The sequence below is a fragment of the Nicotiana tabacum genome, chromosome 19, assembly GCF_000715075.1.
Source record: "Nicotiana tabacum cultivar K326 chromosome 19, ASM71507v2, whole genome shotgun sequence".
NCBI lineage: Eukaryota > Viridiplantae > Streptophyta > Magnoliopsida > Solanales > Solanaceae > Nicotiana > Nicotiana tabacum.
Window position 1 is genome coordinate 102,790,857 of NC_134098.1, and position 27,401 is coordinate 102,818,257.

Here is a 27,401-nt window from a genome sequence, read left to right on the forward strand (position 1 = left end):
AATTATCTCTCTGTAACAACTATATAGAATCTTTAAGATTACTAATAACAATTCTAAAAGTATGCACACAATCTTTCCATTGAACAAAGTTTCTATCTTGCATAAGACACAAGATTTGAAGATCTACACATGATATATTTTTCATTAGATACCTTTTTGCTGAAAATTTGGACACGGATTTTCGTCAATTCAAGCATTATATCGGTAGTAAGAGAATGAAATCTACTAAACAACAACAATTATAAAGTTCTTCCATCAATCTTGAAAGAATTTATTTTTCTAATATCTTTAAAATGTGTGCCTTAGAGTTTATATCTTTGTACATTTAGTTAATGAATTTATTAATAATGTATTAGCTTTCTTCGATATATACCTAGTGAAATACATATCTTCTGAGATTTTAAATTTAAAGAATTTTCTTATCTTTTATATGTAACATTAAAAAAGAAAAATAATTAATTTTTAGATAATTTTTATCTATAACAACTAAAAAATATTTAAACGTCAAATGATGTTATAGGTGTATAACAACCATTCGCTATAAAAGTCAAAAAATATCGAAACAAGATAGCAAAAAATTATAGAGAGGTTTGACGGTATACACAAACGATTGGGTGAAGGTGGGAACACGAGAGGTACAAAGTTAGGCAAAGAAGCTACGATGGAAAAAATGGGTAATTTGATCAAGGCACATAAAATTTAACTTGGCAGCTACAATAATGCCCTTTCTTAGTCAATAAGGCTGCTAATTTTTTGTGAAATTACAGAAATACCTTGAGAATCAGCTGCCTGCTTATTCCCACTCATAGTATAGTATAGGAATAGAAGCAATAGAAATTAAAAAGGAAAGAAACAAAATTTTCCTGGCACTTAATATAGCCGAAAGAAATTTGCCCCCGTATGGACACAGTTCAACTCAAAAGCAATTTTAAATAATTAAGAACATACTTCTTGGGATAATATTAAGAAGTTGAAAAAATTCTGAAACTTTTTATGGGTTATGATTTAACATTGATTTTGTTTAAGATTTTTTAAGCAATTTAAAATGTATAGTTTAACATTGCTTTTTATTGGCTATGATATAATATTCATTTTTCAAAAATTGTATTGTTCTTTGATCACCAATCTTTCTTGTTAATTTTAAACTATTTCATTTTAATATTTTATATTTCTTTTAGTTTTTCTATTTATTAACTTAACACATGCAATTTTGGCAAAGTTTCCTTGAACTTTTTATTTTACTCCGTCAGGCATAGTACAATTATTAAATTGGTCCTACAAACTTTACGATATGCGTTGCCACGACTGCAACAGTTATCCCTCAGTGACAAAATTCTCTAACGAGAAGACAAACCAACTTCTGCCAACTCTGCATCTTCTTCAATCTGGGTTTGTAATTTCAAGATTCCCAATCCTTTTCTCATTGAATTCTTGTTTATGTTGCATCTCTGTTCCTTTGTGCATTAATTACTGTGTAGTTAAGAAAGGTTTCTTTTGCTTTTCTGTTCTTTTGATATCAGTATGTTTGCATGTTTTTTTGGATAAAATCCATAAATTTGTTTAGATGATCCCAAGTAGTAGTTGTTTAAGATTAAACTAGATGGTTTACAGAAAAGAAGTGATTAAAGTTGCTCCTTTTAACAACTTCCGGCTTCAATATGAAGTGAATAGCAAATCAAAAGATTTTTAGCAATTAGCAGCAGTGTTAAGCAGAAGGAATTGATTGAACCATTGAAAGGGGTAGTTATAACAATTTCATTTGATGGAAGTTGCCCATTTCATGTAGTTGTTTATATGAATAAAATTTGCACCTCACTATGAACACTTCTCGCTAATTTTTTAATAGCAAGATCCTTTTTTAGTGCTTGATCATGGTGTTGTACTTACCAGGTTCCAATGGAAGAACTAGGCGGTGACACACCTGAGATTTATGACTGCGAGATCAGACTGGTTAGTTTTTTTAAAATACTACACACATCAATGGGAATGATAAAAAGGAAAAGGAAACTAATGACATGTAAAATACTTCGTGAAATTGCAGAGGGTGAATCCTCAAAGGCGAAAGGAAAAGGTTTACATAGGTTGTGGTGCTGGGTTTGGAGGTGATCGACCAATAGCAGCTTTAAAACTACTTCAGAGGGCGAAAGAGTTGGATTATTTAGTGCTGGAATGCCTAGCCGAGCGCACCCTTGCTGAGCGCTATCAGGCGATGAAGTCTGGTGGCAAGGGCTATGATCCCCGTAGTATGTTTTTCTTATCACATACTGTAGTTTGTTTTGTGTCATTACAAATATGCATCTCAAGTACCTGTGTCTGGTTTGTCTATTCATCAGTATGCTAGAAATGTGATAACTTGCCTATTTGGTGATAACTACAAACATTGATACAGTCTCAGAGTGGATGGAACTGCTCTTACCTTTGGTTGTGGAGAATGGAGTTTGCATTATTACAAACATGGGTGCGAGTATGTGATATACCTAAATTTCCTTCCTCTGTCTTTCTTGCTCTTTTTTGTTTTTGTGTAGAAATTGCCTCTGTATTTGCCAAAGAATAAATATTTTCTCTTTGACAATATGGGGAATAGATGATCCGTTTGGTGCCCGGGATGAAGTCTTACAACTTGCAAGTGGACTAGGCATTTCCATAACTGTTGGTGTGGCTCATCAAGTTGCTGTTGTCAGATCAGGTGTAGTTAGAATATCACAGATGAAAATAAACTGATGTACTAATTGCTTTTGCAAATTTCTTTCGATTTCCTCATTCTTCCTTTAAGCAGAAAAATCATGTCATACTTATAGATTTCTTTTGGGATACATTCAGATTTGGAGGAGCACCTTAGACATGTTGATGTAAGATTTTGGTAATATACAGTATTTTCAGTTGTATAAGTCAGCATCATTTATTCCATCAAGGACAAAAATTGTACTATGTAGGTCGTGTTTCTTATTTTTCTGATGATTCTAGGTGGGTTTATGTGCTAAATCTTAATAGAGTGATCATTTCTTCCCTGCTCTGCAGATCCTTGATTATATAAGTATTACGATTATAGTAGCATCCCTTTTATTTGCTTTTTCTGCAGGATGTTAGTGTGTATCTAGGAGCAGCTCCTATCGTTGAATGTCTTCAGAAATTCAGACCAAATGTCATTATTACTTCTCGAGTTGCTGATGCTTCCTTATTTTTGGCCCCAATGGTACGACAGTAGATTCCTTTTTCATTTCCAATTTCCCTGACAGTCACATTTAACTTTTCACTTGTTAAAGTGCTTGCTCACCTCTAGTACCAAATATAATCCCTTCACAGCATAATTTATGGTCACTTCATTTCTAAGAGCAATAACTATGAAAATCCACTCAACTTTCCGCATCTTAAGCAACTGAAAACTGATATTATCTAAAGCCATTGAAATTTGTTTAAGAAGTCAAATTCGTGTACAACAAAGTTAGCTTTTCCCTTTCAATTTTTGTTTGGCTTGTCAAAGTATATTTATGATTATGATGGACGTATCCTAGAGCTTAGAATGAAAACAGACACTTAGACACCTGCAACTTTCCACTGGTGTATGAGTGTTAGAAGGAAGGGGCATTCTTCAGCTTTATATGAAATTAGCTGCAACCTGAGGGTATAAGGTGGAAACTGCCTTCTTGTCACCACTTGATGGTCGAAATAATTCAAAGCTATCTTGTAAGTGAAAGAAGCAGAAGCTTGTGAGGTCTTCAAATTCACGTTCTCAGGGGCATGGCTTCTTTACATATCTCTTCCTGCTGCCGGTCTTAAACTGTAATAGACTGGATATGTTGGAATGATTCTTTTTGATTTTTGGGTTGGTGTGAAAGATAATCAGAGTTGAAAACCAGGCAGAAAGGATGCCTTTTGGTGGTGTTTTAATCAATTAATGAATCTTGAAGATCCAACTGAAATTTAAGTTTTCAGTTGTATTGAGGCTTGATAGGAAAAATAACAAGCTTACTGCAACCAAATGCGGTGTGTGAGCAAAATCGCCAACTGGAGTAGATTAACAGTTAGGCGAAAGACTCTCCTCCTAGAGACTGCCTTGGATCATTTTGGGTCTGAAGGCAACCAGATTTATTTTTTAGTTATACCTATCTTAAGCCGAGGGTCTTCTGGAAACAACCTCTTGAAGGTAGGGGTAAAGTTTGCGTACACACTACCCTCCTCAGACCCCACTTGTGGGGTTTACACTGGGTTTACTGTTGTTATTGTTGTTATACTTTTGTGTCAATGTTTATGGGGTAATTCCTAGAGTTGTTGCACCAGTTCTTCAATACTAATACAAAATTATTCTGATATAATAATACTGAAATAAGTTACAACTTTCTTTAGAAGATTATCTAAAGGCCCCAATTATAATCAGGTATATGAGCTCGGTTGGAATTGGGATGAGTTGCAACTACTTGCCCAAGGTTCACTGGCTGGCCACCTGCTAGAATGTGGTTGTCAACTTACTGGAGGATACTATATGCATCCAGGTGAACCTTTCATTTGCAATATCATGCAATATTTCTGGGTTGTGCATCTTTATAGGAGGGAGCATGATGTGTGTATATTGTGGTGTTTTTGAGGGTTGGAGGGATTACCTTCCACTAGCTACAATAAAATGCACTTTGAGAACTTTATTTTTCTCTATGTATCTCAATGATTCTGAATATACCTATTGAACCATAATCTTGAAAAAGACTTCACTCCCTCTTTATTTAGTATTAACCTTTGGCTTGCCTTACTTATTGTTCTGGTTTTTCTTACTCTGCCGCTGTGTCTATTTGTCACTTCACGTGTAACTTGCTGACTGTACTTTCGTCACTGTAGGAGATAAATACCGTGATATATCTTTACAAGATCTCCTCGATTTGTCTCTTCCTTTTGTGGAAGTCAGTTTTGATGGGCGAGTATGCGTAGAAAAGGCAGAAAACAGTGGTGGGATTCTGAATCCCAGCACGTGTGCCGAGCAACTTCTGTATGAAGTGGGGGATCCTAGTAGCTACATAACCCCTGATGTGGTAAATGTGCAAGTTGTATTGGCTATCTAGATTGAAAAGGGAAAGAATATGAAAAGCTTCAATCAGAGAAGAGTGTTACCTTGCCTTTTCCTTGGCACAGGTTGTAGATTTTCAAGATGTTTCATTTCAGACATTATCAAGCAGTAAAGTCCTCTGTGCTGGGGCAAAGCCATCTGCATCAGCTCCTAATAAACTGTTGCTACTGGCCTCCAAGGTAATCTCCGTGTTCATATGCAACATAGAGAGAAAGTGGAGGGATTTCTTCCTCTCTGTTGTCATGTGGTCCCTACCGCAACATTTTGGTTAATATAACCTACGCACCCCATTGCACTTGCCTTGTCCCACTCGTCAGTATTTTGTTTTGAATCTGGGTGGTCATAATCGTAAGAGCCCAAAGATATAACTGTAACCGGTTTTCTTTATGCAGCCCAAAGATATAACTGTAACTGGTTTTCTTAATGCCATCTGCTCCGCCGCTCTTAATCTCATGAACAAAAACAAGATAGAAGCCATTGAATCCCATGCATCATCAAACAACGCTCTCACTGACACTTCCATTTCATAATTAATTTGGATTTTGCTACCCTCCTAATATAATAATATTGTTACTTTGCATACCATCTTTTAGACCATACGACCTTTTATTGGATGTGTTACCCTAACACAGTAGCACCACTATAATCTCATTTGGCTAGTTCGCAAAAGGTTAATTTGTACTTTTAAGATCACTATCTGCTCTCAGTATCATTTTCCTTCCATTCTCTTTCAGCAAGTGTCTTCTATAGGCAATTGTTTATTACAGCTGGATTGATGGATGTTTCTGTTTGTTCTTACTCGGCGACTGCCTCATTTTCAGGACAAGGGGTGGAAAGGCTGGGGAGAGATATCCTATGGTGGTTATCAGTGTGTTAAACGTGCTAAAGCTGCTGAATTTTTGGTAACAAGTCTTTATTTCTCCTTCCTGGACAGCTATTATGGTTTTCCTTAAATTTATTCTTGGCTCCTGGAATGCTAGATTAAGAAGTGTAGAGTTTTCAGTTTTGATTTTCTAATTGCATTTTTTCAGGTAAGATCATGGATGGAAGAAGTATGTCCTGGAACAAACAAACACTTAGTTTCCTATATCATTGGACTGGATAGCCTGAAGGCTGCCAGCATAGATGAAGATTTGCCTAGGGATATTCAAGATATCAGATTACGAATGGATGGTTTATTTGAGAAGGAGGAACACGCAATCCACTTCACAAAAGAGTTCATAGCATTATATACAAATGGACCTGCTGGTGGTGGCGGTATCAGGTCTCTTTCATCCTCTGTTCATATTATTTTTTGAGTCATAGAACTTCAGAAAATTGTTGGATTGAAGACTGCTTTTAGTTATTTTCTAGATGACTCAATAGTTTCTGTTACATTCATTGTTCAATAGTTAAGTAATTGAAAGTATTTCACAGCATTAGTTAGCTATAAAATTAAGAAAATTTATTATCCAAAGATACCTATAAGATAGATTTACGCAGTGAATTTTCTTTTGATTTTGGAGAACCCATCTTGTCAGGAAAAGGGACTTCATGGTATTATATGCTCTAATGGGCAATTTGATCTGCGCTGTTGTTTTCAATCTGGAAGTTGTAATATCCAGTCTCATGTCATTTGCTAGATCAGTTTCTTCGCCCAATTTCAACCCTCACATTAAGGGCATCTAAAATTTAAGACTACGTCTAGATGCAGCAGCAATTTGGGTATTTCTAATCCTTACCTGCATAATTGTGTATGGTTGAGTTTTTACCATATGCAAAACTGTTTTTGCTCTTCTTGGTCACAATGATCAAAGGCTTGAAATAGTCATTATTTCTGCAGGTTATATGATCACATGTCATCGTCTGATGTGAAAATGTGTCTTAGTATTACTCCCCAGTTTATCTCTTGCTAAACTTAACACCGCTTCTTGCTTATGTCAAAACATATATTCATGACGTGCAATTCGTTATTTTAATATGGATAGGTGTCTCAGTTTTCCTGCCCCAAATCATCTCTTGCTCATTTAGTACTTCCGTATGTTAAATACATATTTACGTGACATGTATTAATGCTCTTCATCTTCTTTTTATGTACGGCAGCACTGGACACAAAAAAGAGATCATTCTTGAGAAGGCATTGGTATCTCCTTCTCCCTATATCTCATTTATATGTGTGTGTTTGTGTGTTTGTCTGCATGTGAGTGTTTATGCATGATGCTGACATGACACTCTCTCATAAACTGTTTCTCTGTTGTGATATGTATACTTTGCTGGTAGTTAATTTTGTAAGAGTTCTCTCGAACAGACAAGAATAAAAGTTCTCTCCTATTGTGAGGTGGTTCCTACTGTGTGCTGTTTTATTGAATTCTCAATGATTGCTTCATGGTAAAATGCTAACTTATGTATACACTGAATTTTAAAGAGTTTTCTATGATCTATCAGGTAAAACGTAAAGATGTTCAGTGGCATATTACAGCAACAAGAAACAAAATAATGCAATCAGATGATATGGCTAGTCCTAAGGACATAATGCAGACCAGTTCTTTCCATGATTCGGTCTTGCGATCTATTCCAACAGAAACTGCTTTGAACAAAAAAGAAGGTGCACCACAAATTCAGCTGTCCCCTGCTCCACATGACAGGAAGATTCCTCTCTATGATGTCGCACATAGCAGAGCTGGTGATAAAGGGGATGATCTAAACTTTTCCCTTATCCCATATTTTCCTCCAGATATTGAAAGGCTAAAGAAGATTGTTACTCAAGAATGGGTAAAGAAAGTTGTCGCAAGGCTTCTTAATCCCTCTTCCTTCCCCACTTCTGATGATATTGAAAGAAGAGACAAATGGGTTCATGAACATGTTAAGGTGGAGATTTATGAAGTCAGAGGGATCCATTCCTTGAATATTGTGGTTCGTAATATTCTAGATGAAGGTGTGAACTGCTCAAGAAGAATCGATAGGCATGGAAAGACTCTATCCGATCTTATATTGTGCCAGAAAGTGGTGTTGCCTCTGTGATATGAAGAGAGGCATATAAACTCCATTTTCTTTATCCAGGGAGGTGGTAGTGACAGTGGGGGCTGTGGACAATTTGGAGTATATCAGACTTTGGAGACTTGGCTTAAGATAAAATTGTTTTAGTGCCGATATATGTTCATGGAAACAATTAGTCTGAACTCTTATTGTGAATAAGATTTCTGTTATAAAGTTTTTAACTCTTATGTAAAAGCAATGAACTAGTCTGTTCTTGTTGAAACAGTTTCTATTCTAGCAACAAATGTCAAAGTTACAGAATCAGTGTTTGTTAGTGCACAGCTTGCTAATGGTAGGTTGAACGTTGCACAGTAGTCACATGGTTGATCTGCATACTAATACATTCCACTAATTGTCGAAATCAGTGATAAACGCATCAAATAATCACGTCTGCATGAACAGCTATACAAAACTAATTAAGCACTTTTCTGAGATTTAAGCTATTTCTGGTAGCATGAACTAATTTAACTGGTGGATCAGTTTTACGCAGATGGGAGGTTTGCTTGTTCAGGTACAGGACAGTGAAAGAAGTGCCCATATATTCTATAAAACCAAGGTACATATTTCTATTCAAGTTAGCATCCATCTTACTATATTTCCACTCTTCTGTACATGCCTTTCGGTTGTACTGATAACACATAACTGTGCATGATATATGCTTAGTAAAGTAGGTGGAATTTCAACTACTGATAGCAGTTTTTATGTAGACAAAATGATATTAAGCTGAAATCATTGCTGTAGGAGCTTTAAATCCAACAGGAAGACAAGTAATGAAGTAAACTGTGACCTTATGCTTGATCCTTCGAAAGATTAAAGCACTTTCTCCTCTCCAATGGACAACTGCTAGTATAAATTTCTTCTTCATGCAAGTTTTCTCTTTACTTATTGGCATTTCTGTTGCAGTCTCTTCTCTGTTTTCTCCATCTTCCACTGAATCTCCCCAGTGAAGTGGATAGCTCCTCAAGAAAACTCTTCTGTTGTTGTAGTCTTCGTTCCGAAAACTTCTTGATCTTGCACCATTTTCCTTTGATATTGTAGCATCCATGAGCCAAGATGTTACTAAATCTTGTGCAGACTCTGCTTCTTATAATATTTAAGAGTCTGTTTATGTGTATCAGAAAGAAAGAAACGACAAGATTACACTTAGAAAAATGAGATGGGGAATAATTTAATGACCAGGTTTGGTGTTTTTAGTTGTTCTTTGTCTTCGCAAGAGTTGTTATTTGTACTATAGCCTTAAAGTTGTATCTTTTCTTTATTTGGAAAAACATTAAATATATTGTACACTTCACCTCTGGCCCATGTTAGAGGATTTCTATGCTATTAATTCCAACTTCTTGTTCCTCCATTATCGTTTTGCGAAAGATTTATAAATCAGTGAAAAATATAAAGAACATTCTAGTGTTTTTTTTTAAAAATTTATAATTTGTAATTACATAATATTAGACGAAGTTCAACTTAAATGGAGCAGCATGGATATGAGGATTTATGTAGTTGACTTTAATTTGATTGGAATTGAGATGTAGTAGTTGTATTCCTTTTTAGACTACAAAACTAATACTTGGGGTAACAAAACTATTAGGTATATGCTTCTAGTTTTTCACTTCTTTTCTTATAAAAGCTATGAAGGGGCATTAAGTTTGAATGAATTGTTTACTTTATACGCATGCACATAAACTTGTGTGCGCACACAAAATCATGTGTAGAAGTGTGGAGTTTGCTAATTCAACTATTCCTAGGAATTCATACAGCAGCTTTGTCGAAACAAATGTCTTTTTGACTCATTTTCTTTTGACCCATTTTCATCATTATTTATGGAAAACAAGAAGATAAAGAATTCCCCTTCTATTAGATCTTAAATTTTGGAACAAGAATCCACACTTTTCAATCATAGAAGTAGAGTCGAAACTCGAAGTTTTTATTTCTGGTATATTATCAAATTCTTAAAGAGTGAGAAAACCAAAGAGCGGAGCACCCTAAACCGTGAAATAGGAGCACCCTAAACTGTGAAAACGGGATTGTGAGAGAGCATTACAAACTAGGCGAAGTAGCCCGAATGTCGCATTGTAGACGGTAAAATCAGAAAAAGAACATTGAAAGAAAATGGAAATAGTCTAAGGGTGTGTTTGGTATAATGGAAAATGTTTTTCAAGAAAATATTTCTTGAAAAACAAGTAGTAATCTTACTAATTTTCCGGTGTTTGGTACGCAAATTAAGAAAAATAAATTCTCAAAAGTATTCATAAATAATTTAGATACAATAAACATGAAGCCTTAACTTTCGAACCAACAACCTTCCAAACCCACAAATTTTATAAACTTCTGAACCGCTAAACTTTCGAACTCGTAAACTTTATAGTAATTTTTACCGCAAACTTCCAAACTCATAACTTTGGACTAGTAAAATTTCGAACCTGTAAACTGAAAAATGAAAAATCTAGAACTAAAAATATAAAAAACAAATATTTTTTTTGCGGGGCGGGGCGCGGGGTGGTGGGGGTGGGGGTGAGTGGGTGGTGCAGAAAAACAAAAAATAGAAAACAGAAAATTTAAAATACAAAAAAAAAAAAAACTTGCGGGGGGTGGGGATGGTGCAGAAAAACAAAAAAACAGAAAATTTAAAATACAAAAAAAAAGAAGTAAAAAACAAAAATTTGTGGGGGTAGGTGGGGCAGAAAAACAAAAAACCAGAAAATAGAAAATTAAAAATACAAAAAAAAAGTAAAACAAAAATTGCGGGGTGGGGTGGGTGGGTGGCGCAAAAAAAAACGAAAAAAAGAGAAAATTGAAGTTGGAGGGGGTTGGAGTTAGATGTGAGGGTATGTGAAGTTTTTGGAAAAAAATTTCCTAACTTTTTCTAGAGAAATTATTTTTCTTTAATTTCAGAAAAATATGATATCTAGGAAAATATTTTTCAAACTATTTTGTGCAAACAAACAGCGAAAAATGTCACGCCAAACACACCCCAAAAAGAGGAACTAATAGAAAATGTAATTTGGTTGTTAAACGTAAATAGTCCTCTTCCGTTTCCCAAAAAATGACATTATTAATATATGGAAAGTTAAATAATTTATTTTACTACGAGTTTTTCAAGCATTTAACTCTAAAAAATAGTGATTTATCTTTCTAATATAATTTTTAAATATGTAAATTTTATCATAAAGGTGATGGAATTCAGATTGAAAATCAGATGATTTTGACCTCATGCTACGAACTGTTCCGTTCTTTTTTGGACAGAGGGAGTAGTATGCAAAGAATCCAGAGAAGTACTATAGTTACATATAAACAAAATGTGTCAAATAGTTATTATCTGATTGCCATGAACGGCAGTGGTTAATTCTTGTCAATAATGTCTTCATCAGAACTGTCAAGGCACGTTGAAAACAACAGTATGGAACTTATCATTTTACTAAGACACGACATTTATGCCTGTCAGTTAACGAAATAATAATATAATCCCCATTAATTATATTAGTATTTGTTAAGTAACTACAGTGATTAATCTGCTGTGTGCCTTATCTGTATTTTCATCAATAATTGAGAATTCTGTATAATTATATTGGTAGTTCTACCAATTATTTCTACTTTTGTCTCGTTGGTCTGCAGAGGTATTAGTAGTTGAACCAATTGTTTTCTTTGCTTCTATTACTGAAGGGAAAAATAAATGAGAAAAATTTCGCTGAAGAAAAACTCTTTTATCACTATTCACTTCTATGAATTCAAAGCATGGCTGAAATAAGAAACTTGTTGGGTTAAGCCTTATTGGTAACTAAGCTACGTACATTTAACAAGTTATAAGCATTCTGCTTCATCATCTTCTTCTTTTTCCAATCAATTGCAAAAGACAAATATCTAATGCTCAATGTCTATAACGTCCCATTATTTTTTACAAGGACATATAAATTACAAAGAGCATCGATCAAGCCATGTAACTCGTACACGTTGAAGCATATATATAGACATAACGTATTTTTCTTCTCCTATTTTAATTTTCTTTCACCAAAGATATACCGGCTGTTGCTCCCAAACACACACGCAAGTATACGTAGTCGTATAAGTAATAAATGATAAGTCGAGTGTCGAACCCACTAAATTCACCAAGATTGTTATTCAGTCAAGCCAAATTCGAGTTCAAGAATGTGATTATATTAAACTATACTTTTAAATAGTAACTCAATTATCAAGCACTAAAATGATTGTTGTGTATTCAGTAGAGACAAATATTCCAGGGCTGTGATCGATTCACCAATCCTATTGTGTTCTAGTTAACTCTCCCTTTCATACAATTCACTCATGGTTGCTAATTAATCGATAATTGCTCTCATAGCCTTCTCCCGAAGTACTACTCGCCTGTTCAAGATAAATTAATGCCTATATTCCTATGGAATCAATCTATCAAGAACGCATTAAGATTACGATATTTAATTAAGCACGGTGACTAGGTATATTCCTATCCTAACCACAAATCCGCCCCCTCCCCCCCCCAAGAGTTAAGATCATGCTCTCTTCAATTCTTCTCTAATCTAAACATGGCTTTCCCAAACATAGCATAGATAGTAAATAGAACCTAACTGTTGGCCAGACAATTAAGCAATTAATCATAGAATTAAAGAAACAACCATATATTAGTGAATTATAATCAAGGTTTAGTCAACGTTAAACAACAATATTCATGGCTAAATCACAATCCCAGAACTATGGGTTTTTAGCCACTCATGATAATAGCAAACAATTTCATAAGTGTTGGATAATTGTAAATACTAAAAAAAGATGAAGAAAATTGAGATCTCTTCGCTCTCGGATGTTTCTCGTGTCTATTCTCCCTTCAAAGTGGCGTCTCCCCTCTAAAAATAAGATTAGTCTTGCTTTTATACGTGTTGGGTAGGTCTAGGGCCGAAATAACCTTGTCCCAGGCAAAATTGGATAGGATTCACGCCACCAGCGCCTAGCCCAGCGCTAGGCGATGTCCCTGGCGCTGGCAGATTGGAGTATACTTCCTCTGGCGCCACAGGTAGCGCCAGGTGTTGGCTGTGGCGCTAGAAATTCCCTTTTTTTTGTTTTATCATTCGTTTTGGCTCTAATCTCGCACCTTTCGCCCCCAATTGCTCCCGGATCATTCCTACACATAAAAACACCATAAATTAATATAAATAAACACATTTTACGTATACATGCATGTGCATTTGGGAGCAACAAGTTTTTGGCGTCGTTGCCGGTGATCGAATCCGGGTCACCCGCGTGAGAGGCGGGAATACTTACCACTATACTACAATGACAATATAGACCACCTCAGACTGAACAACATGCAATCTCAACAAGTCACATTGAGGAAATGATGAAGAAATTGATGGCTAACCAGCCAGCCCACACCGCAGAGATGATAAAGAAAGTGATGGTTGACCAGCAGGCCCAAGCCACATCAATGAGAAATTTGGAGCGTCAAGTGGGACAACTTGCTAGTGCCCAAAATATTAGACCAGTTGGAGCTCTTCCAAGTGACACTGAAGCTAATCCTAAGGCATCCATTAATGCCATGTCATTGAGGAATGGGATACAATTAGAAGAAATCCAGTCGAAAAAGAGAAAACAGGTGACTTTTAATGAGAGGCCAGCCACTATAGAGTCAGAATCAGAAAAATCAAAGGAATCTGAGAAGCAAGCTGAAGAGGCGGTGGCTAAGCAACCTCCACCGTTGGTTGCGAGGCCACCACCTCTGTTCCTTCAAAGATTGCAGAAGGTGAAGTATAATGTCGCATATAAAAAGTTTCTTAATATTTTGAAGCAAGTGCAAATTAATATTCCTTTGGTAGACATCTTGCAAGAAGTGCCCAAATATGCAAAATACATCAAGGACATAGTGGCAAATAAAAGGAGATTGACCGAGTTCAAGACTGTGGCACTCATTGAGGAATGTAGCTCAAGAATTCAAAGCAAGCTACCTCAGAAATTGAAGGATGTTTCACTATCCAAATCTCGATTGGTAAGCGTACAGTCGGGCGAGCCTTATATGATCTTGGAGCGAGCATTAATTTGATGCCGCTATCTGTGTTCAGACAGTTAGGGTTGGGTAAGCCACGCCCAACAACGGTAATCTTACAGTTGACTGATCGCTCTCTTGCTTATCCTGAAGGAGTGATTGAAGATGTGTTAGTTCAAGTGGGTTCTTTCATATTCCATGTTGATTTCATTATCTTGGACTACGAGCCTGATCAGGAAGTCCCATTTATTTTGGGGCGTCCATTTTTAGCCACGGCCGAGCTATTATTGATGTTTGTGAAGGAAAGATGACGATGCGAGTAGGCGATCAAGTGGAGGTATTCAATGTATATAAAGCAATCAGACTGCCAGCCCACTATGAAGAGCTATCCATGATTTCTGTGGTGGAAAGTGATGCTACATCATTAGTGCCTTATATGAGCCCTATAGATCCTCTTGAACGAGCTTTGATTAGGGATGAAGAAGACTGTGAAGATGAAATAATGGGAGAAATTGAGCAAGTAATTGATATGTCCTGCAGTTATGTCCATGGGTTTGGAAAATTTGAGGAGTTGGACAGGCCTGTCACTCTGACACCTCCTAAGCCATATATTGAAGAAGCTCCGAAGCTAGAACTTAAGCCCCTACCAGCGCATCTGCGCTATGCTTATTTGGGGAACTCTGAGACATTGTCCGTGATTATCTCATCCAGCTTGACTAACACACAAGAAGAAACATTGCTCAGAGTCCTTCGCGAGCATAAAAAGGCTATTGGATGGACAATTGCTGACATCAAGGGAATCAGTCTATCGTTTTGCATGCATAAAATCTTCTTGGAAGATGGACACCGCCCTAGTGTTGAGCAGCAAAGGAGGTTAAATCCCATTATGAAAGAGGCCGTGAAGAAGGAAGTAATCAATTTGCTCGATGCAGGTATCATCTTTCCTATTTTTGACAGCAACTGGGTAAGCCCAGTTCAATGTGTGCCCCAAAAAGGGGGGATGACTGTAATTGAAAATGAGAAAAATGAGCTAATTCCTACTCGCACTGTGACGGGGTGGAGAGTCTGCATTGATTATAGAAGGCTCAACAAAGCAGCCTGCAAGGACCACTTTCCACTTCCATTCATTGACCAAATGTTGGACAGTGGGGCATGAATATTATTGCTTCCTTGATGGTTATTCGGGATACAATCAGATTGTCATATGCCCAGAGGATCAGGAGAAGACCACTTTTACTTGTCTTTATGGCACTTTCGCCTTCAAGCGAATTCCGTTTGGTCTTTGTAATGCACTAGCTACTTTACAGAGATGCCTGATGGCTATTTTCACCGATATGGTGGATAGATTTATGGAAGTTTTTATGGATGATTTTTCAGTCTTTGGATCTTCTTATGATGATTGTTTGAAGAATTTGAGCAAGGTGTTAGTGTGTTGTGAAGAAACAAATCTGGTATTGAATTGGGAGAAGTGTCACTTTATGGTGCAGGGAGGTATCATTTTGGGTCACAGAGTGTCTAGGAGCGGCATTGAAGTTGATAAGGCAAAGGTGGAGGCGGTTGAAAAATTACCTCCACTTATTTCTGTGAAAGGTGTCCGGAGTTTCTTGGGACACGCGGGATTCTATCGGCGCTTTATTAAAGATTTTTCTAAAATTGCTACTCCTTTGTGCAGGTTGCTTGAAAAAGATTAGCTTTCAATTTTGATGACACCTGCCTTAAAGCATTTGAAGAACTCAAAAAGAAGTTGGTGGCTGCTCCCATTATTGTGGCACCAGATTGGTCCTTATCATTTGAACTTATGTGTGATGCGAGTGACCATGCTATTGGGGCAGTGCTAGGCCAGAGGAAAGACAAGGTGTTTTATTCCATCTACTATGCGAGTAAGACTCTTGATGATGCACAACTGCATTGCACCACCATCGAAACAGAGTTGTTTTCCGTTGTGTGGGCCTTTGAGAAATTTCGGGCATACTTGGTGGGAACAAAAGTCATAGTCCATACCGATCATGCAACAATTAGGTATTTATTTACAAAAAAAGAATCCAAGGCTAGATTAATGCGCTGGGTTTTGTTGTTGCAGGAATTTAATGTAGAAATACGAGATCGAAAGGGCACAGAGAACCAAGTAGCTGACCATCTATCAAGGCTGGAAAATCACGACCACGTGGAGGAGGGTGGCTAAATTAAAGAAGTATTTCCTGATGAGCAACTTTTTGCTATCACCCAAGACCCTCCCCCATGGTACGCAGACTATGTGAATTATCTTGTGAGTGGGGTACTTCCTCCTGAAATTGAATCTGAAGCTAGAAAGAGGTTTCTACATGATGTGAACTTTTACTATTGAGATGAGCCATATTTGTACAAGCAATGTGCTGATCAGTTGATGAGGAGATGCATTCCAGAAAAGGAGGCAGAATTAGTATTGTATGATTGTCATGCATCACCTTATGGGGGCCATCATGGAGGAGATAGAACAGCTGCAAAGGTATTACAATCCGGTTTCTTTTGGCCAACTTTATTCAAGGATGCTCATGCATTTGTTAAGAAGTGTGATCAATATCAGAGAGCATGAACAATCACTATAAGGCATGAGATGCCTTTGAATAACATCTTGGAGGTTGAGATTTTTGATGTATGGGGGATAGATTTTATGGGACCATTCCCATGGTCCAGAGGAAACAAATACATTTTGCTAGCAGTTGGCTACGTGTCAAAATGGGTAGAGGCGATCATATTGCCAACAAATGATTCCATGGTGGTAGCTGCATTTGTGAAAAAGAATATATTTTCGAGGTTTGGGACTCCACGTGCATTGATAAGTGATGAAGGGACGCATTTTTGCAATCGATTGTTGAATAACCTTCAAACTAAATATGGGGTCCGCCATAGAGTTGCGACAGCGTATCATCCTCAAATGAGTGGACAAGCTGAGGTGTCGAACAGAGAAATAAAGCAAATTTTAGAGAAGACGATGAGTGTGAATATGAAGGGTTGGGCTGCAAAGTTAGATGATGCCTTGTGGAAATATAGAACTGCATACAAAAAGCCAATTGGGGCATCGCCGTATAATCTTGTTTATGGAAAGGCATGTCACTTGCATGTTGAACTTGAACACAAAGCATACTGGGCCATTAAAAAGTTGAATATGGACCTTGAAACCGCGGGTGAGAAAAGACTCCTGCAGTTGAATGAATTAGATGAGTTCAGGCTGCACTCTTATGAAAATGCTAAGCTATATAAAGAGAAGACTAAAAGATGGCATGACAAGCGTATCAAGCCACGTCACTTCGAGCCAGGCCAATAGGTATTATTGTTCAATTCTAGACTAAGTCTATTTCCTGGGAAGTTAAAATCGAGATGGTCAGGCTCTTTTGAGGTGGTGAGAGTCACTCCTTATGGTGAAATTGAGCTGCGAGCTTTAAATGGTGAATTTTTTTTAATAGTGAATGGACAAAGAGTCAAGCACTATTGGGAAGGAATCATTGATCGTGAGAAGACCAAAGTTGTACTCGCTGATGAGTAAGCATAGCCCTGCGTCGTACCGCGACGTTAAATCAGGCGCTTGTTGGGAGGCAACCCAATTTTTATTGCTTTCACAGTTTAGCTTCTTAAATTATTTTAGTTAGAGTAGAGTAGAGTTGCATTTTCTTTGTAGGCATAGAAATTATAAGTAGAATGGTGTAGGACATGTAAACTGGGTATATAAAAGGCTCGGGGGATCGGGATGTTATATAAAAAAAAGGAAAAAAAAGAAGAAAAAAAAAGAAATATTTCTCGAAAATAGCGCCCAGGCCAGTGCCAAGCACTGCCTGGGGCACTACAGGCAGAATGTGCAAGACCCCCCAGCGCCAGGCATAGCGCTGAGCGCTGGGCTGGGGGGTGTCCTGGTATATTTTTTTTATTTTCGTTTTTGTTTACTAAATAAACCAAACCCATTTAACCCAACCCAAATACCAATCTACACTAACATTATAACCCATCTTACTACCCATACCCATCCCCAACTCAACTTAAACCATAACCCAATTAAACCTAAAAACTCAAATTCAAAATCAAAAACAAAAACGAATGCTCTCTCTCTCTCTCTCTCTCTCTCTCTCTCTATTCTGCCACGATGTCTTCTTCTCTTTTCTAAAGTTTTCTCAAGTTTTCTCAAGTTTGTCTCTTGCTCTCATCTTAAACTCTACAGGTATGTTCTTCTTCTTCTTCTTCTTCTTCTTTTTTGTATTTTAATTGGTAGATAACAATGTACATCCCATCTCTCAAGTGCCCTAATCCTCAAATTTTCCCCTATGTAGTTCTTAATTTTTTTTTTTTATGGTGGGTGGTCCACATTGGACGAAAATTATTTGGATGTCTTGTATACGGAGTAGTAAACTAAAATTTCCTCTACTTCGTTAAAATCTAGGAGGGCCACCATGTTCCACCATTGATGAACTAGAATACACACACTTTATGCTTACAAGGTATTTGTTAAAATATTTGAATGAAGATTTTGGTGTACCAGTGAAGTCTGAGTAACCGAGTATATTTGTGTATGAATTTGGGCTAAATGTGGGGTGTGTGGGGATGCGTTTACATGCTAGGGAGATTGGCTTCGATGCAAACATGTTCCTACACCATGTATCTTATATAATGTAATGTTGTAGAATTTTGTAGATTTAGCTAATTTAGTATAGTTGTAGTAGTGGTAAGAAGGGAAGTAACATATGCCTCTTGCTTACATTAAGGTGAATTCACTAAGCCATGATCAATCACTTGTGTGTATGGCATTGATTAGTGCCTTTTAACTATTGTGTGGCATGGGGAAGTCTTGAGTACCCATAGCTTTGGAGTGCAACACTTGAGCATTTTAGACCAAAGTTGTAAAGTATTGTACATTGCGCCTTCAGTTGTAAGTGTAGGGTCATTGATGACTTGTGCGACAACCTTAGGCAGATTTCTTGATGAGTTCTCACATTCATGCTTATTTGTGTGCAGGATATTATGGCTCGTGATAGTACTAGCAAAGGCAAGGGAATAGAAAAGTCCTCCATCACTGGTCCCGCGCCCAAAAAGCGCAAGCAGAGAGAAGGCTCTTCGCGGCAAGCAAGAGGGAAAAAGGTTGCTGAGGCATCACAACAGGATCCATTGCCACCAAGGCCTCAGTTGAAACTAGTATCTGATGCAGCTATTGCATGGCACAAGGATTTCGTGCCATATGGGCAGTATGTCTTCGAGATGGGGATAAATGTCAAAGCTTTGGAACAAAATTTCACGGATGTCCTTGGCCGATTACGCGCATTAAATATGGACAAACTCCTAGAATGCCCTGGGCATACAAATTTGAGCATGGTTCGGGAGCTGTACGCCAACTGGGATTACAAATCGTCTATGTTATATGTACATGGGAAGGACATGCCATTAGATAGGAGGGCCTTATGTAAGTTTTTAGGGGTTGAGAATGCTGACCCGAAGAGACTCCAGAAATTTGTTAGAAGCCCAAAATACACATTGATACGTCACACTCTGTGTGGCATGGATTCAAATGCCAAGTGGACCAGTAAGCAAGGCGAGATTCACAATCACTTGGTTCGCTCTAATTTTAACAAGACTGCCAAAGTGTGGCAGAATTTTGTGCAAGCCAGACTCATGTCAGTGGAGCACAACAGCGACTGCACTCGAGCTAGAGTGTGTGTCATATTCTTTTTGATGACTGGCAAACCCATTAATTTGGGTGAGATTATGCTTGGTGAGATGGCCCGCACGAGATTTGGGCGGCAGATTAAGAGGTTCTTCTTCGACAACTTACTCACACAATACATGCTCTCCCAGGAGGTGCCGAAATATCCAGGATATGATGAGGTGGTGGAGGCACCTATAGGGTTATTGGACATCACATTATTGTTGGAGACGTCGTCTAAGTTCACTCCGGCAGCAAGGAATGAACGAGACGAGAACTTCAACAGGTACCTCTATAACTCTTTGAATTTACTCATGAGCAGGGCTGGTATCACAGACGAGGAGCGTATGCACTTACGCAATGACTTGTCAAGTTCGTCCAAGGAGATATTTGGGATTGCACCTGACAGCCCCGTTCATTCGTCGGAGGACGTAAACACTGTCAAGGGCTCATACACAGAGGACGAGGTTGATGATGATGTTACGGGGCCCATGACTTTGGTACCTCTAGGACCGGATGATGATTTGCATGAAGTTGCTGATGGAGGGCACGCTGAGGAGGAGGACTCCGACTGACAGGGAGTTTTCTTTCCACCCTACTCTGTTTTACATTTTTATATGCATCGAGGACTATGCATAGACTAAGTGTGGGGTGGGAGGAATACTACCTGTGATGTAGTTGTATATCTTGTATCAATTTATTTTAATTTGTTTCTTTTATTAGTTCTACTGAGTCTAGTGTTAGTTTAGTTTGTTTTAGAAAAGAAAAAAATAAAAAAAAAATAAAAATACAAAAAATAAAACGAGGACTTCTCCCGACGATGGATCATTTGGATAATTTTTTTGAGGGATAAAGTCCGAGAAAAAACACCAAAAAGATTTTTTTTTTTAGGATAGTTAGGTAGTATCCCTTGATTTTTCTTTGGGCGCCGGTTCTTTTCCAAGGGTGTAGCTTGAAACGGGTACTTTATTTTTTTTTTAGGAGTAGTATAGGAAGAAAGAAACTGAGTTGCTCGGAGCTACCTAGTGACATGTTTGGTGCTGACACATTATGCTATGACATACATTCTATCGTCCCGTGTATTTATTTTGAATTGTGTTGTCTAAGTAAAGTAAATAGCTTATTTTGTGGCGTCTTGTCTCAGTTGTTTGACTTGTATGCTACATAGTGCAATATTGTTTAATTTTTCTCAATTATGTGTGCTTGCTTGACTTGAGAGTTGAACAAAACCATTGTGATTGAGTCATGTGCAATGTGTATGTGAGGATTTGTGATCTTCTGTGCTATTCTATGTAGTCTAGAACTTGCCCCGTGTGTTAATCAAAGCGAAATTGTAAGTTGTGCCAATTTAGGAGATGACGTTGGCATTTTCTTGCTTGATCATAGATGTGCTTGTCACATAAAAATAAAATTTTCCGTTGCTAGCCCCTTTGAGCTTATAGACCTTTTCTTTGGCACCCATATTACAATCCATACCCATATTTTGTTCTTAATTTGAGATTGTTGAACATTTACCTCTTAAGGCACTTAGTCACTAAAAGAAGTAAGGCAAGAGATTGGGAAGGAGATTTTGAGTGGAACCATGGAAGGGCCCTTTGGTGCACAAAAATTGATATCAAAAGTCACTACCCGATGAACTTTAATGTATGGAGTGTGTGTAGAAAAAAAAAAGAGAGAAATAAAAAAATAATAATTGCAAGAAAATAATAAAAAATAATAGTTAAAGTATGAAGAAAAATACACACCTCAAATTCTTATTAATTTGTGCTAGTGGGAGCATAGAAGTGCATAATGAAAGTAAGGGCTATGTTGCATATGGTTTGTGGCAAGTGATTTGATTGAGGAGAATATGTGTTTGAATTGTGAGTGTAGTGTATTAAAGTGCTTAGGAGGGTTAGTCACTATTTCTGAATGTATCATACCCGTCCCTTAGCCTACATTACAACCTTAAATTCCTAATTGATCCTAGATTTGGCTAGCTTAAATTAGTAGAGATATACACTACATGCAAGCTTATGGTACGACCACGTGATGCATATGAATTCTTTGTGAGAGTGAGTAAATTTTTGTTCAATTGTGTGATGTACTTAATCTATATTCAAAAGCATATTTGAATGTGTGGACTAGTCTATATTCACTCTTTTGTTTGTTGGTGAGTGCACATGATCTCATGAATGATTGGTAATGTTGTAAACTTTCTCGTTGGGCGAGTACGTGAGTTGAGGGTGCTTAGTGGTTACAAGTCGGCTTTTGAGGTTGGGTGGTAACAAATAAGTTGTTGGAATTGATTGAATTGAAATGTTATACTTGGGCATGCTTAAACAGGAAAAATGTGAAATTTTGTATGTTCATGCTTGTGTGCCGGTATTGATCATAGTCAAGGGTAGAGTGTATGGTTAAAAGTTGAATTGCTCCTCTATAGTTGAGACTTGTACGTAGTTGGGGCGTTATTTGATAGTCCCATTTCTCGAGGACGAGCAAGAGTCTAAGTGTGGGGTGTTGATGTTTGGCTTAAAGTATATATATTTATATGTATATCGCCTCATGTTTTACTTTTGTTTCGTAGATTTAGGATGTAAAATGTGTTGATTTATATTAATTTGAGGTGTTTTTATGTGTAGGAATGATCCGGGAGCAATTGGGGGCAAAAGGTGCGAGATTAGAGCCAAAACGGACGAAAAAATAAAAAAAGGGAATTTCCAGCGCCTGGCGCTACCTGTGGCGCCAGAGGCAGTATACTCCATTTTGTCAGCGCCAGGGACAGCGCTAAACTTGTTGCTCCCAAACGCACATGCAAGTATACGTGGTCGACAAGTAATATAGGATTGTAAGTCCAGATATTGTACCCACAAGGACTTGTGATTAACTATTTACTAAATTAAAATAAGACAATTAATCTATTCAAGCGATTTTTTAAAGTATGAATATTTAACTAAAATTAATCTAGAATAGTAAACTATGAAATTAAAGGAAACAAGTCTGCAATTTTAGAGATGAATTCAATGGGAGAAAATATTCTAGAGCTAAGGGTTAGCTAATAATCCCGTTAAGTTTTTCACTTAAATCGTCTAATTAATTTATCTGGTTTATTGGTTGACATGGTTAATATTGCTCGTAGCCTTCTCCCGAAGTACTACTCGCCTATTCAAGCTAATATAATGCCTATATTCCTATGTAATTAGAATTAACAAGAATGCATTAATAATTCCTGTATAGTAACCAAGTAAGGCGATTAGGTATATTCCTATCCTAACTGTAAATCCGCCCCCTCAGAGTTAAGATCTTGCTCTACTCAATCTTATATGCAATCTAGAATTCCCTCTCCCGAGTTCAATCCTAGATTCATAGATAGTATTCAATTGGTGATCAATCAATCAAATAATTAAGTGCAAGATTGAATAAATAAACCAATATGATAAAATAATAAGAACAATTCAAGTTTCAAACTACAACGTTCATGTAGTACCAAACAACTCTAGAACTAATAAACTATGAGATTAAAAGAAGAGTAGAGAAGAAAAACTAATTAGAAACCTCCTCCAAGCGTGATGTTCTTGCCTCTGGTTGCAAAAACTCCTCTAAAAATGGTGTTTAATGACTATTTATATGTGTAGGGAAAAGACCTAGACGAAATAACCAAGTCCAAAACCAAAAAGGAGACAAAACAACTTCAAAACCCGGACCACGCGTCGCCACGCGTCGCCACGTGGAACGCGCGAAGCATCCCACGCTGTACCTCGCGTTGCCAGCTCTGTAGCGAGCAAATGTTCTCACGTCGCCCAACTGCTTAGCTTCAATTCAATGTTGGCTGCCTAACTTTTCAAACTCTTTTGTCATTCTCGTTTTTTCTTTTTCTTTTGATTCCTTTTCAGTTGTTCTCCTTTCTTTATTTTGATTTCCTTTGTAATGTTCAACTTTAATCCTTGTATATTCAATAATCAATTAATCATAGCTCCATTCTTGTAGTATATAAAATACACATAAAAACTCTACTTTGCTCCCAATTTCGTCTTTAACGTACCTACACATAAAATAACTCAATTAAGCCCAAATATAGTATAGTTTAGCATTAAAGTCCCAAAATGTAAGGTAAGTAATGCACTAAAAATATGTAATTATAGCCAAACATAAGTTTGGGTGGTTCCTCCAGTTGGGATTGTAAGTATTCCCACATTGGTTTGTCTAACCCCTATTTGCATTACCCATAAAACAGACAGACTCTGGATTAACTGGGCATAAGTCGCTCGTGTGACCCTCTCCACATACTTCACAAAACACTTGAACCTGTTGCACTGGTTGAGCTTGTTGCTTGTTAATAACCATGGTTATCTGATTGACTTGGTTGGTCAGTGTAGAAATCTGTGCTGATAATGCCGAGACGACATCTAACTCGAGAACCCCTGCAGATTTTTGCACCGTGTGTCTGCCCATTTCTCCTTGCCAATCCGGATTGCTTTTGGAGAATTTGTTCAATAATGCATATATCTCATCAAAGCTTTTCTCCAACACTTGACCTCCAGCTGCAGCATCTACCACAATTTTTGTTTCAGGATGTTGCCCTTCTATGAAAGTGTGAGCTAACACTTCGTTTGTCTGATTGTGATGAGGATAGTCTCTGAGTAGCTCCTTGAACCTCTCCCAAGCTGAGTATAAAGACTCTCCCATTTTCTGTTTGAAGGCAACTATCTCACTTCTGATCTTTGCATTTTTGCCTGAAGGGAAAAACCTTGCCAGAAATTTCCTTGCCAAATCATTCCATGATGTAATAGAATTAGCTGGTTCTGCCTTCAGCCATCGCTTTGCTTCGCCCAACAGAGAGAATGAAAAATGTGTGAGCCTCACATAGTATGGAGTGACCCCTTTAGTGATATAAGTATCACTAATCTCCAAGAAGTTCAGGATATGCTGTTGTGGATCCTCATGTGGAAGACCCATAAACTGCCCATTCGCATGAAGTAGCTGGATCATGCTCTATTTCAGCTCAAAGTGCCCAGTGATTCTGGGCTTCACTATGCTGGAGGTTACATTAGCAATGCTGGGCATTGCTACCTCCTGAACAACGATATGTTCCTCTGCCATGTTCACCGAAAATTGAACAAGTGCCTGAATATTATTCGTGTCCCTTGCTTCCCTCAACCTCCTATGAAATGCTCTCTCAGGTTTGGGGGTCAAAGCCTTGAAGTCGGTCCTGGCTTCTGACCCTGTGCATTAAATCAACGTTCCTGAGATCAGAGCAACAATCAAGTAATGCTAGACTTGACGAAATAAACAAAGAAAGGAAAAACTAGAAAGTAGTCAATATTCAAGTCTCCGGCAACAGCGCCAAAAACTTATTGCTTCCAAACGCACGCGCAAGTATACGTGTTCGTACAAGTAATAATATGATAAGTCGAGTGTCGAACCCACAGAGATTTGTATCAACTACCCACTAAATTTACCAAGATTGTTATTCAGTCAAGCCAAATTCGAGTTCAAGAATATGATTATATTAAACTATACTTCTAAATAGTAACTAAATTATCAAGCAGTAAAATGATTGTTGTGTATTCAGTAGAGACAAATCTTCCAGGGTTGTGATCGATTCACCAATCCTATTGTGTTCTAGTTAACTCTCCCTTTCATACAATTCACTCATGGTTGCTAATTAATCGATAATTGCTCTCATAGCCTTCTCCCGAAGTACTACTCGCCTATTCAAGATAGATTAACGCCTATATTCCTATGGAATCAATCTATCAAGAATACATTAAGATTACGATATTTAATTAAGCACGGTGACTAGGTATATTCCTATCCTAACCACAAATTCGCCCCCTAAGGGTTAAGATCATGCTCTCTTCAATTCTTCTCTAATCTAAACATGACTTTCCCAAGCATAACATCGATAGTAAATAGAACCTAATTGCTGGCCAGACAATTAAGCAATTAATCATAGAATTGAAGAAATAACCATATATTAGTGAATTATAATCAAGGTTAAGTCAACGTTAAATAATAATATTCATGGCTAAATCACAACCCCAGAATTATGGGTTTTTAGCCACTTATGATAATAGCAAACAATTTCATAAGTGTTGGATAATTGAAAATACTAAGAAAAGATGAAGAAAATTGAGATCTCTTTGCTCCTAGATGTTTCTCGTGTCTATTCTCCCTTCAAAGTGGCGTCTCCCCTCTAAAAATAAGCTTAGTCTTACTTTTATACGTGTTGGGTAGGTCTAGGGCCGAAATAACCTTGTCACAGGCAAAATTGGACAGGATTCACGCCACCAGCGCCCAGCCTAGCGCTAGGCGCTGTCCCTGGCAAATTGGAGTATACTGCCTCTGGCGCCACAGGTAGCGCCAGCCGCTGGTTGTGGCGCTGGAAATTCTCTTTTTTTGTTTTTTCGTCCGTTTTAGTTCTAATCTCGCACCTTTCGCCCCCAATTGCTCCCGCATCATTCCTACACATAAAAATACCTCAAATTAAATATAAATCAACACATTTTACATCCTAAATCCATGAAACAAAAGTAAAACATGAGGCGATATACATCTAAATATATATACTTTAAGCCAAACATCACCGGCCTTATGGTGAAATCAGTGATTCAATTAAATATATTGCTTTTCACTCGAAATGTGTTTACATATGCAAAAACATGTAGAACATATATTTATTATAAGATCACACTCATTTTAAAATCATTCTAGATTTTAGATCCGACTCTATTTTCTTAGATTGCTCTTACATCTACGACGTCCTATTATCTGAAACTCTAGTACATTTGCTACGAATTATGTTGAGTTATACTTGACCATTCATATTAGTATGTCTAAAGAAAAAACAAAGTATTTATCAAGTGCTGATTCAAACTTTTGTTTTAACCCAAAAAAAAAAAATAAAAATCTACGGATTTAGTTCTTTGCAAATGCTGACATGTAATTGTGTCTACTTGCCTAGAAAGAGAAACTTAGTATGTATATACAATTCAACACTTCTCTATTTGGTTTTTCAGTATCCTAGAAGTATTTTGGATGTACAGTTATACTAAAAAAAGTTTCAATGTTTTAAAAGTTAATTTTAATTATGCACATTTGAACAAATCTTTTTAACGTGATAAAATTTAAACTTTCTACTTTGTGCAAAGCCAAAAAAAGCCCCGGCACTCAATTGGATCAGCGAGCATTAATATTTTTTGTCTAAGAACAGGCCATAGCTTCTTTGGCAAAAGTCTAATGAACATCAACTTTTCAAGTAAAACTATAGCAGTAATAAAAAAATTATAAGTATAAGACTAAGAAAAAGCAAAATATAAAACAAGTTTAACTAAACTACCAAGAAATACTATAATCTTGTGATGAGAAAGAGTCAAAGAAAGAAGAGCCTAATTTCACTCAAATCCAAGATAATGTCATCCACCATATTTGAGAGGTAAAGAAATTTAATTTTAGCTCCTAATATTTGGATCTCCCAATCACGTGTCATTAAGTTATCGGTGTAATAGCAGAATTCTAGTACGTACTAATAATTTTCCACATGAAAAAGATAGCAAATTCTCTATTACAAGCTGAGACAGAGAGGGTGCCTTTTTTGTTTGTTTGATCTCAATAACAAAGCAGGTTAGATACAAGAGGGCAGAAGAGCTTTGTTGATAAAAGTATTTTTTTCTCTGCCATATTTCTAACTCTGACAAGTTATTGAGATTGAAGAT

At 37.1% G+C, this 27,401-nt stretch overlaps 1 protein-coding gene and 2 non-coding genes across 4 annotated transcripts; 2 read left to right on the forward strand and 1 right to left on the reverse strand.

The window, feature by feature from the left end:
* Positions 1-1,255: 1,255 nt before the first annotated feature.
* LOC107826041 (uncharacterized) lies at positions 1,256-8,329 on the forward strand. Of its 2 annotated transcripts, none has more exons than XM_016652979.2 (14): positions 1,256-1,389; positions 1,891-1,950; positions 2,042-2,243; positions 2,390-2,464; positions 2,585-2,686; positions 2,821-2,849; positions 3,080-3,193; positions 4,376-4,490; positions 4,828-5,018; positions 5,119-5,232; positions 5,875-5,955; positions 6,085-6,317; positions 7,136-7,175; positions 7,478-8,329. In XM_016652979.2, exons 2-14 carry the CDS (start codon positions 1,897-1,899, stop codon positions 8,051-8,053), a joined length of 1,926 nt encoding a protein of 641 aa, XP_016508465.2. In that variant the 5' UTR covers positions 1,256-1,389; positions 1,891-1,896; the 3' UTR covers positions 8,054-8,329. The 2 variants fall into 2 exon arrangements, with proteins under 2 accessions (XP_016508465.2, XP_016508464.2); XM_016652978.2 differs by having other exon boundaries at positions 1,271-1,393.
* Positions 8,330-13,272: 4,943 nt separating this feature from the next.
* Positions 13,273-13,344, reverse strand: TRNAE-CUC (transfer RNA glutamic acid (anticodon CUC)). Its single transcript has one exon. It is a non-coding gene; the product is annotated as a tRNA-Glu (tRNA).
* A 10,959-nt stretch (positions 13,345-24,303) lies between these two features.
* LOC142173939 (small nucleolar RNA R71) lies at positions 24,304-24,408 on the forward strand. The gene has a single exon (XR_012703303.1). It is a non-coding gene; the product is annotated as a small nucleolar RNA R71 (small nucleolar RNA).
* The last annotated feature ends 2,993 nt before the right edge of the window (positions 24,409-27,401 follow it).

Excerpts from the sequence above, each read along its gene's own strand:
- LOC107826041 (XM_016652978.2), top strand. The coding sequence starts at position 1,292 with ATGCGTTGCCACGACTGCAACAGTTATCCCTCAGTGACAAAATTCTCT. Across the intron at positions 1,394-1,890 it reads ATCTTCTTCAATCTGGGTTT|GTTCCAATGGAAGAACTAGG; the intron begins GTAATTTCAAGA and ends TGTACTTACCAG. Across the intron at positions 2,244-2,389 it reads CAAGGGCTATGATCCCCGTA|TCTCAGAGTGGATGGAACTG; the intron begins GTATGTTTTTCT and ends ACATTGATACAG.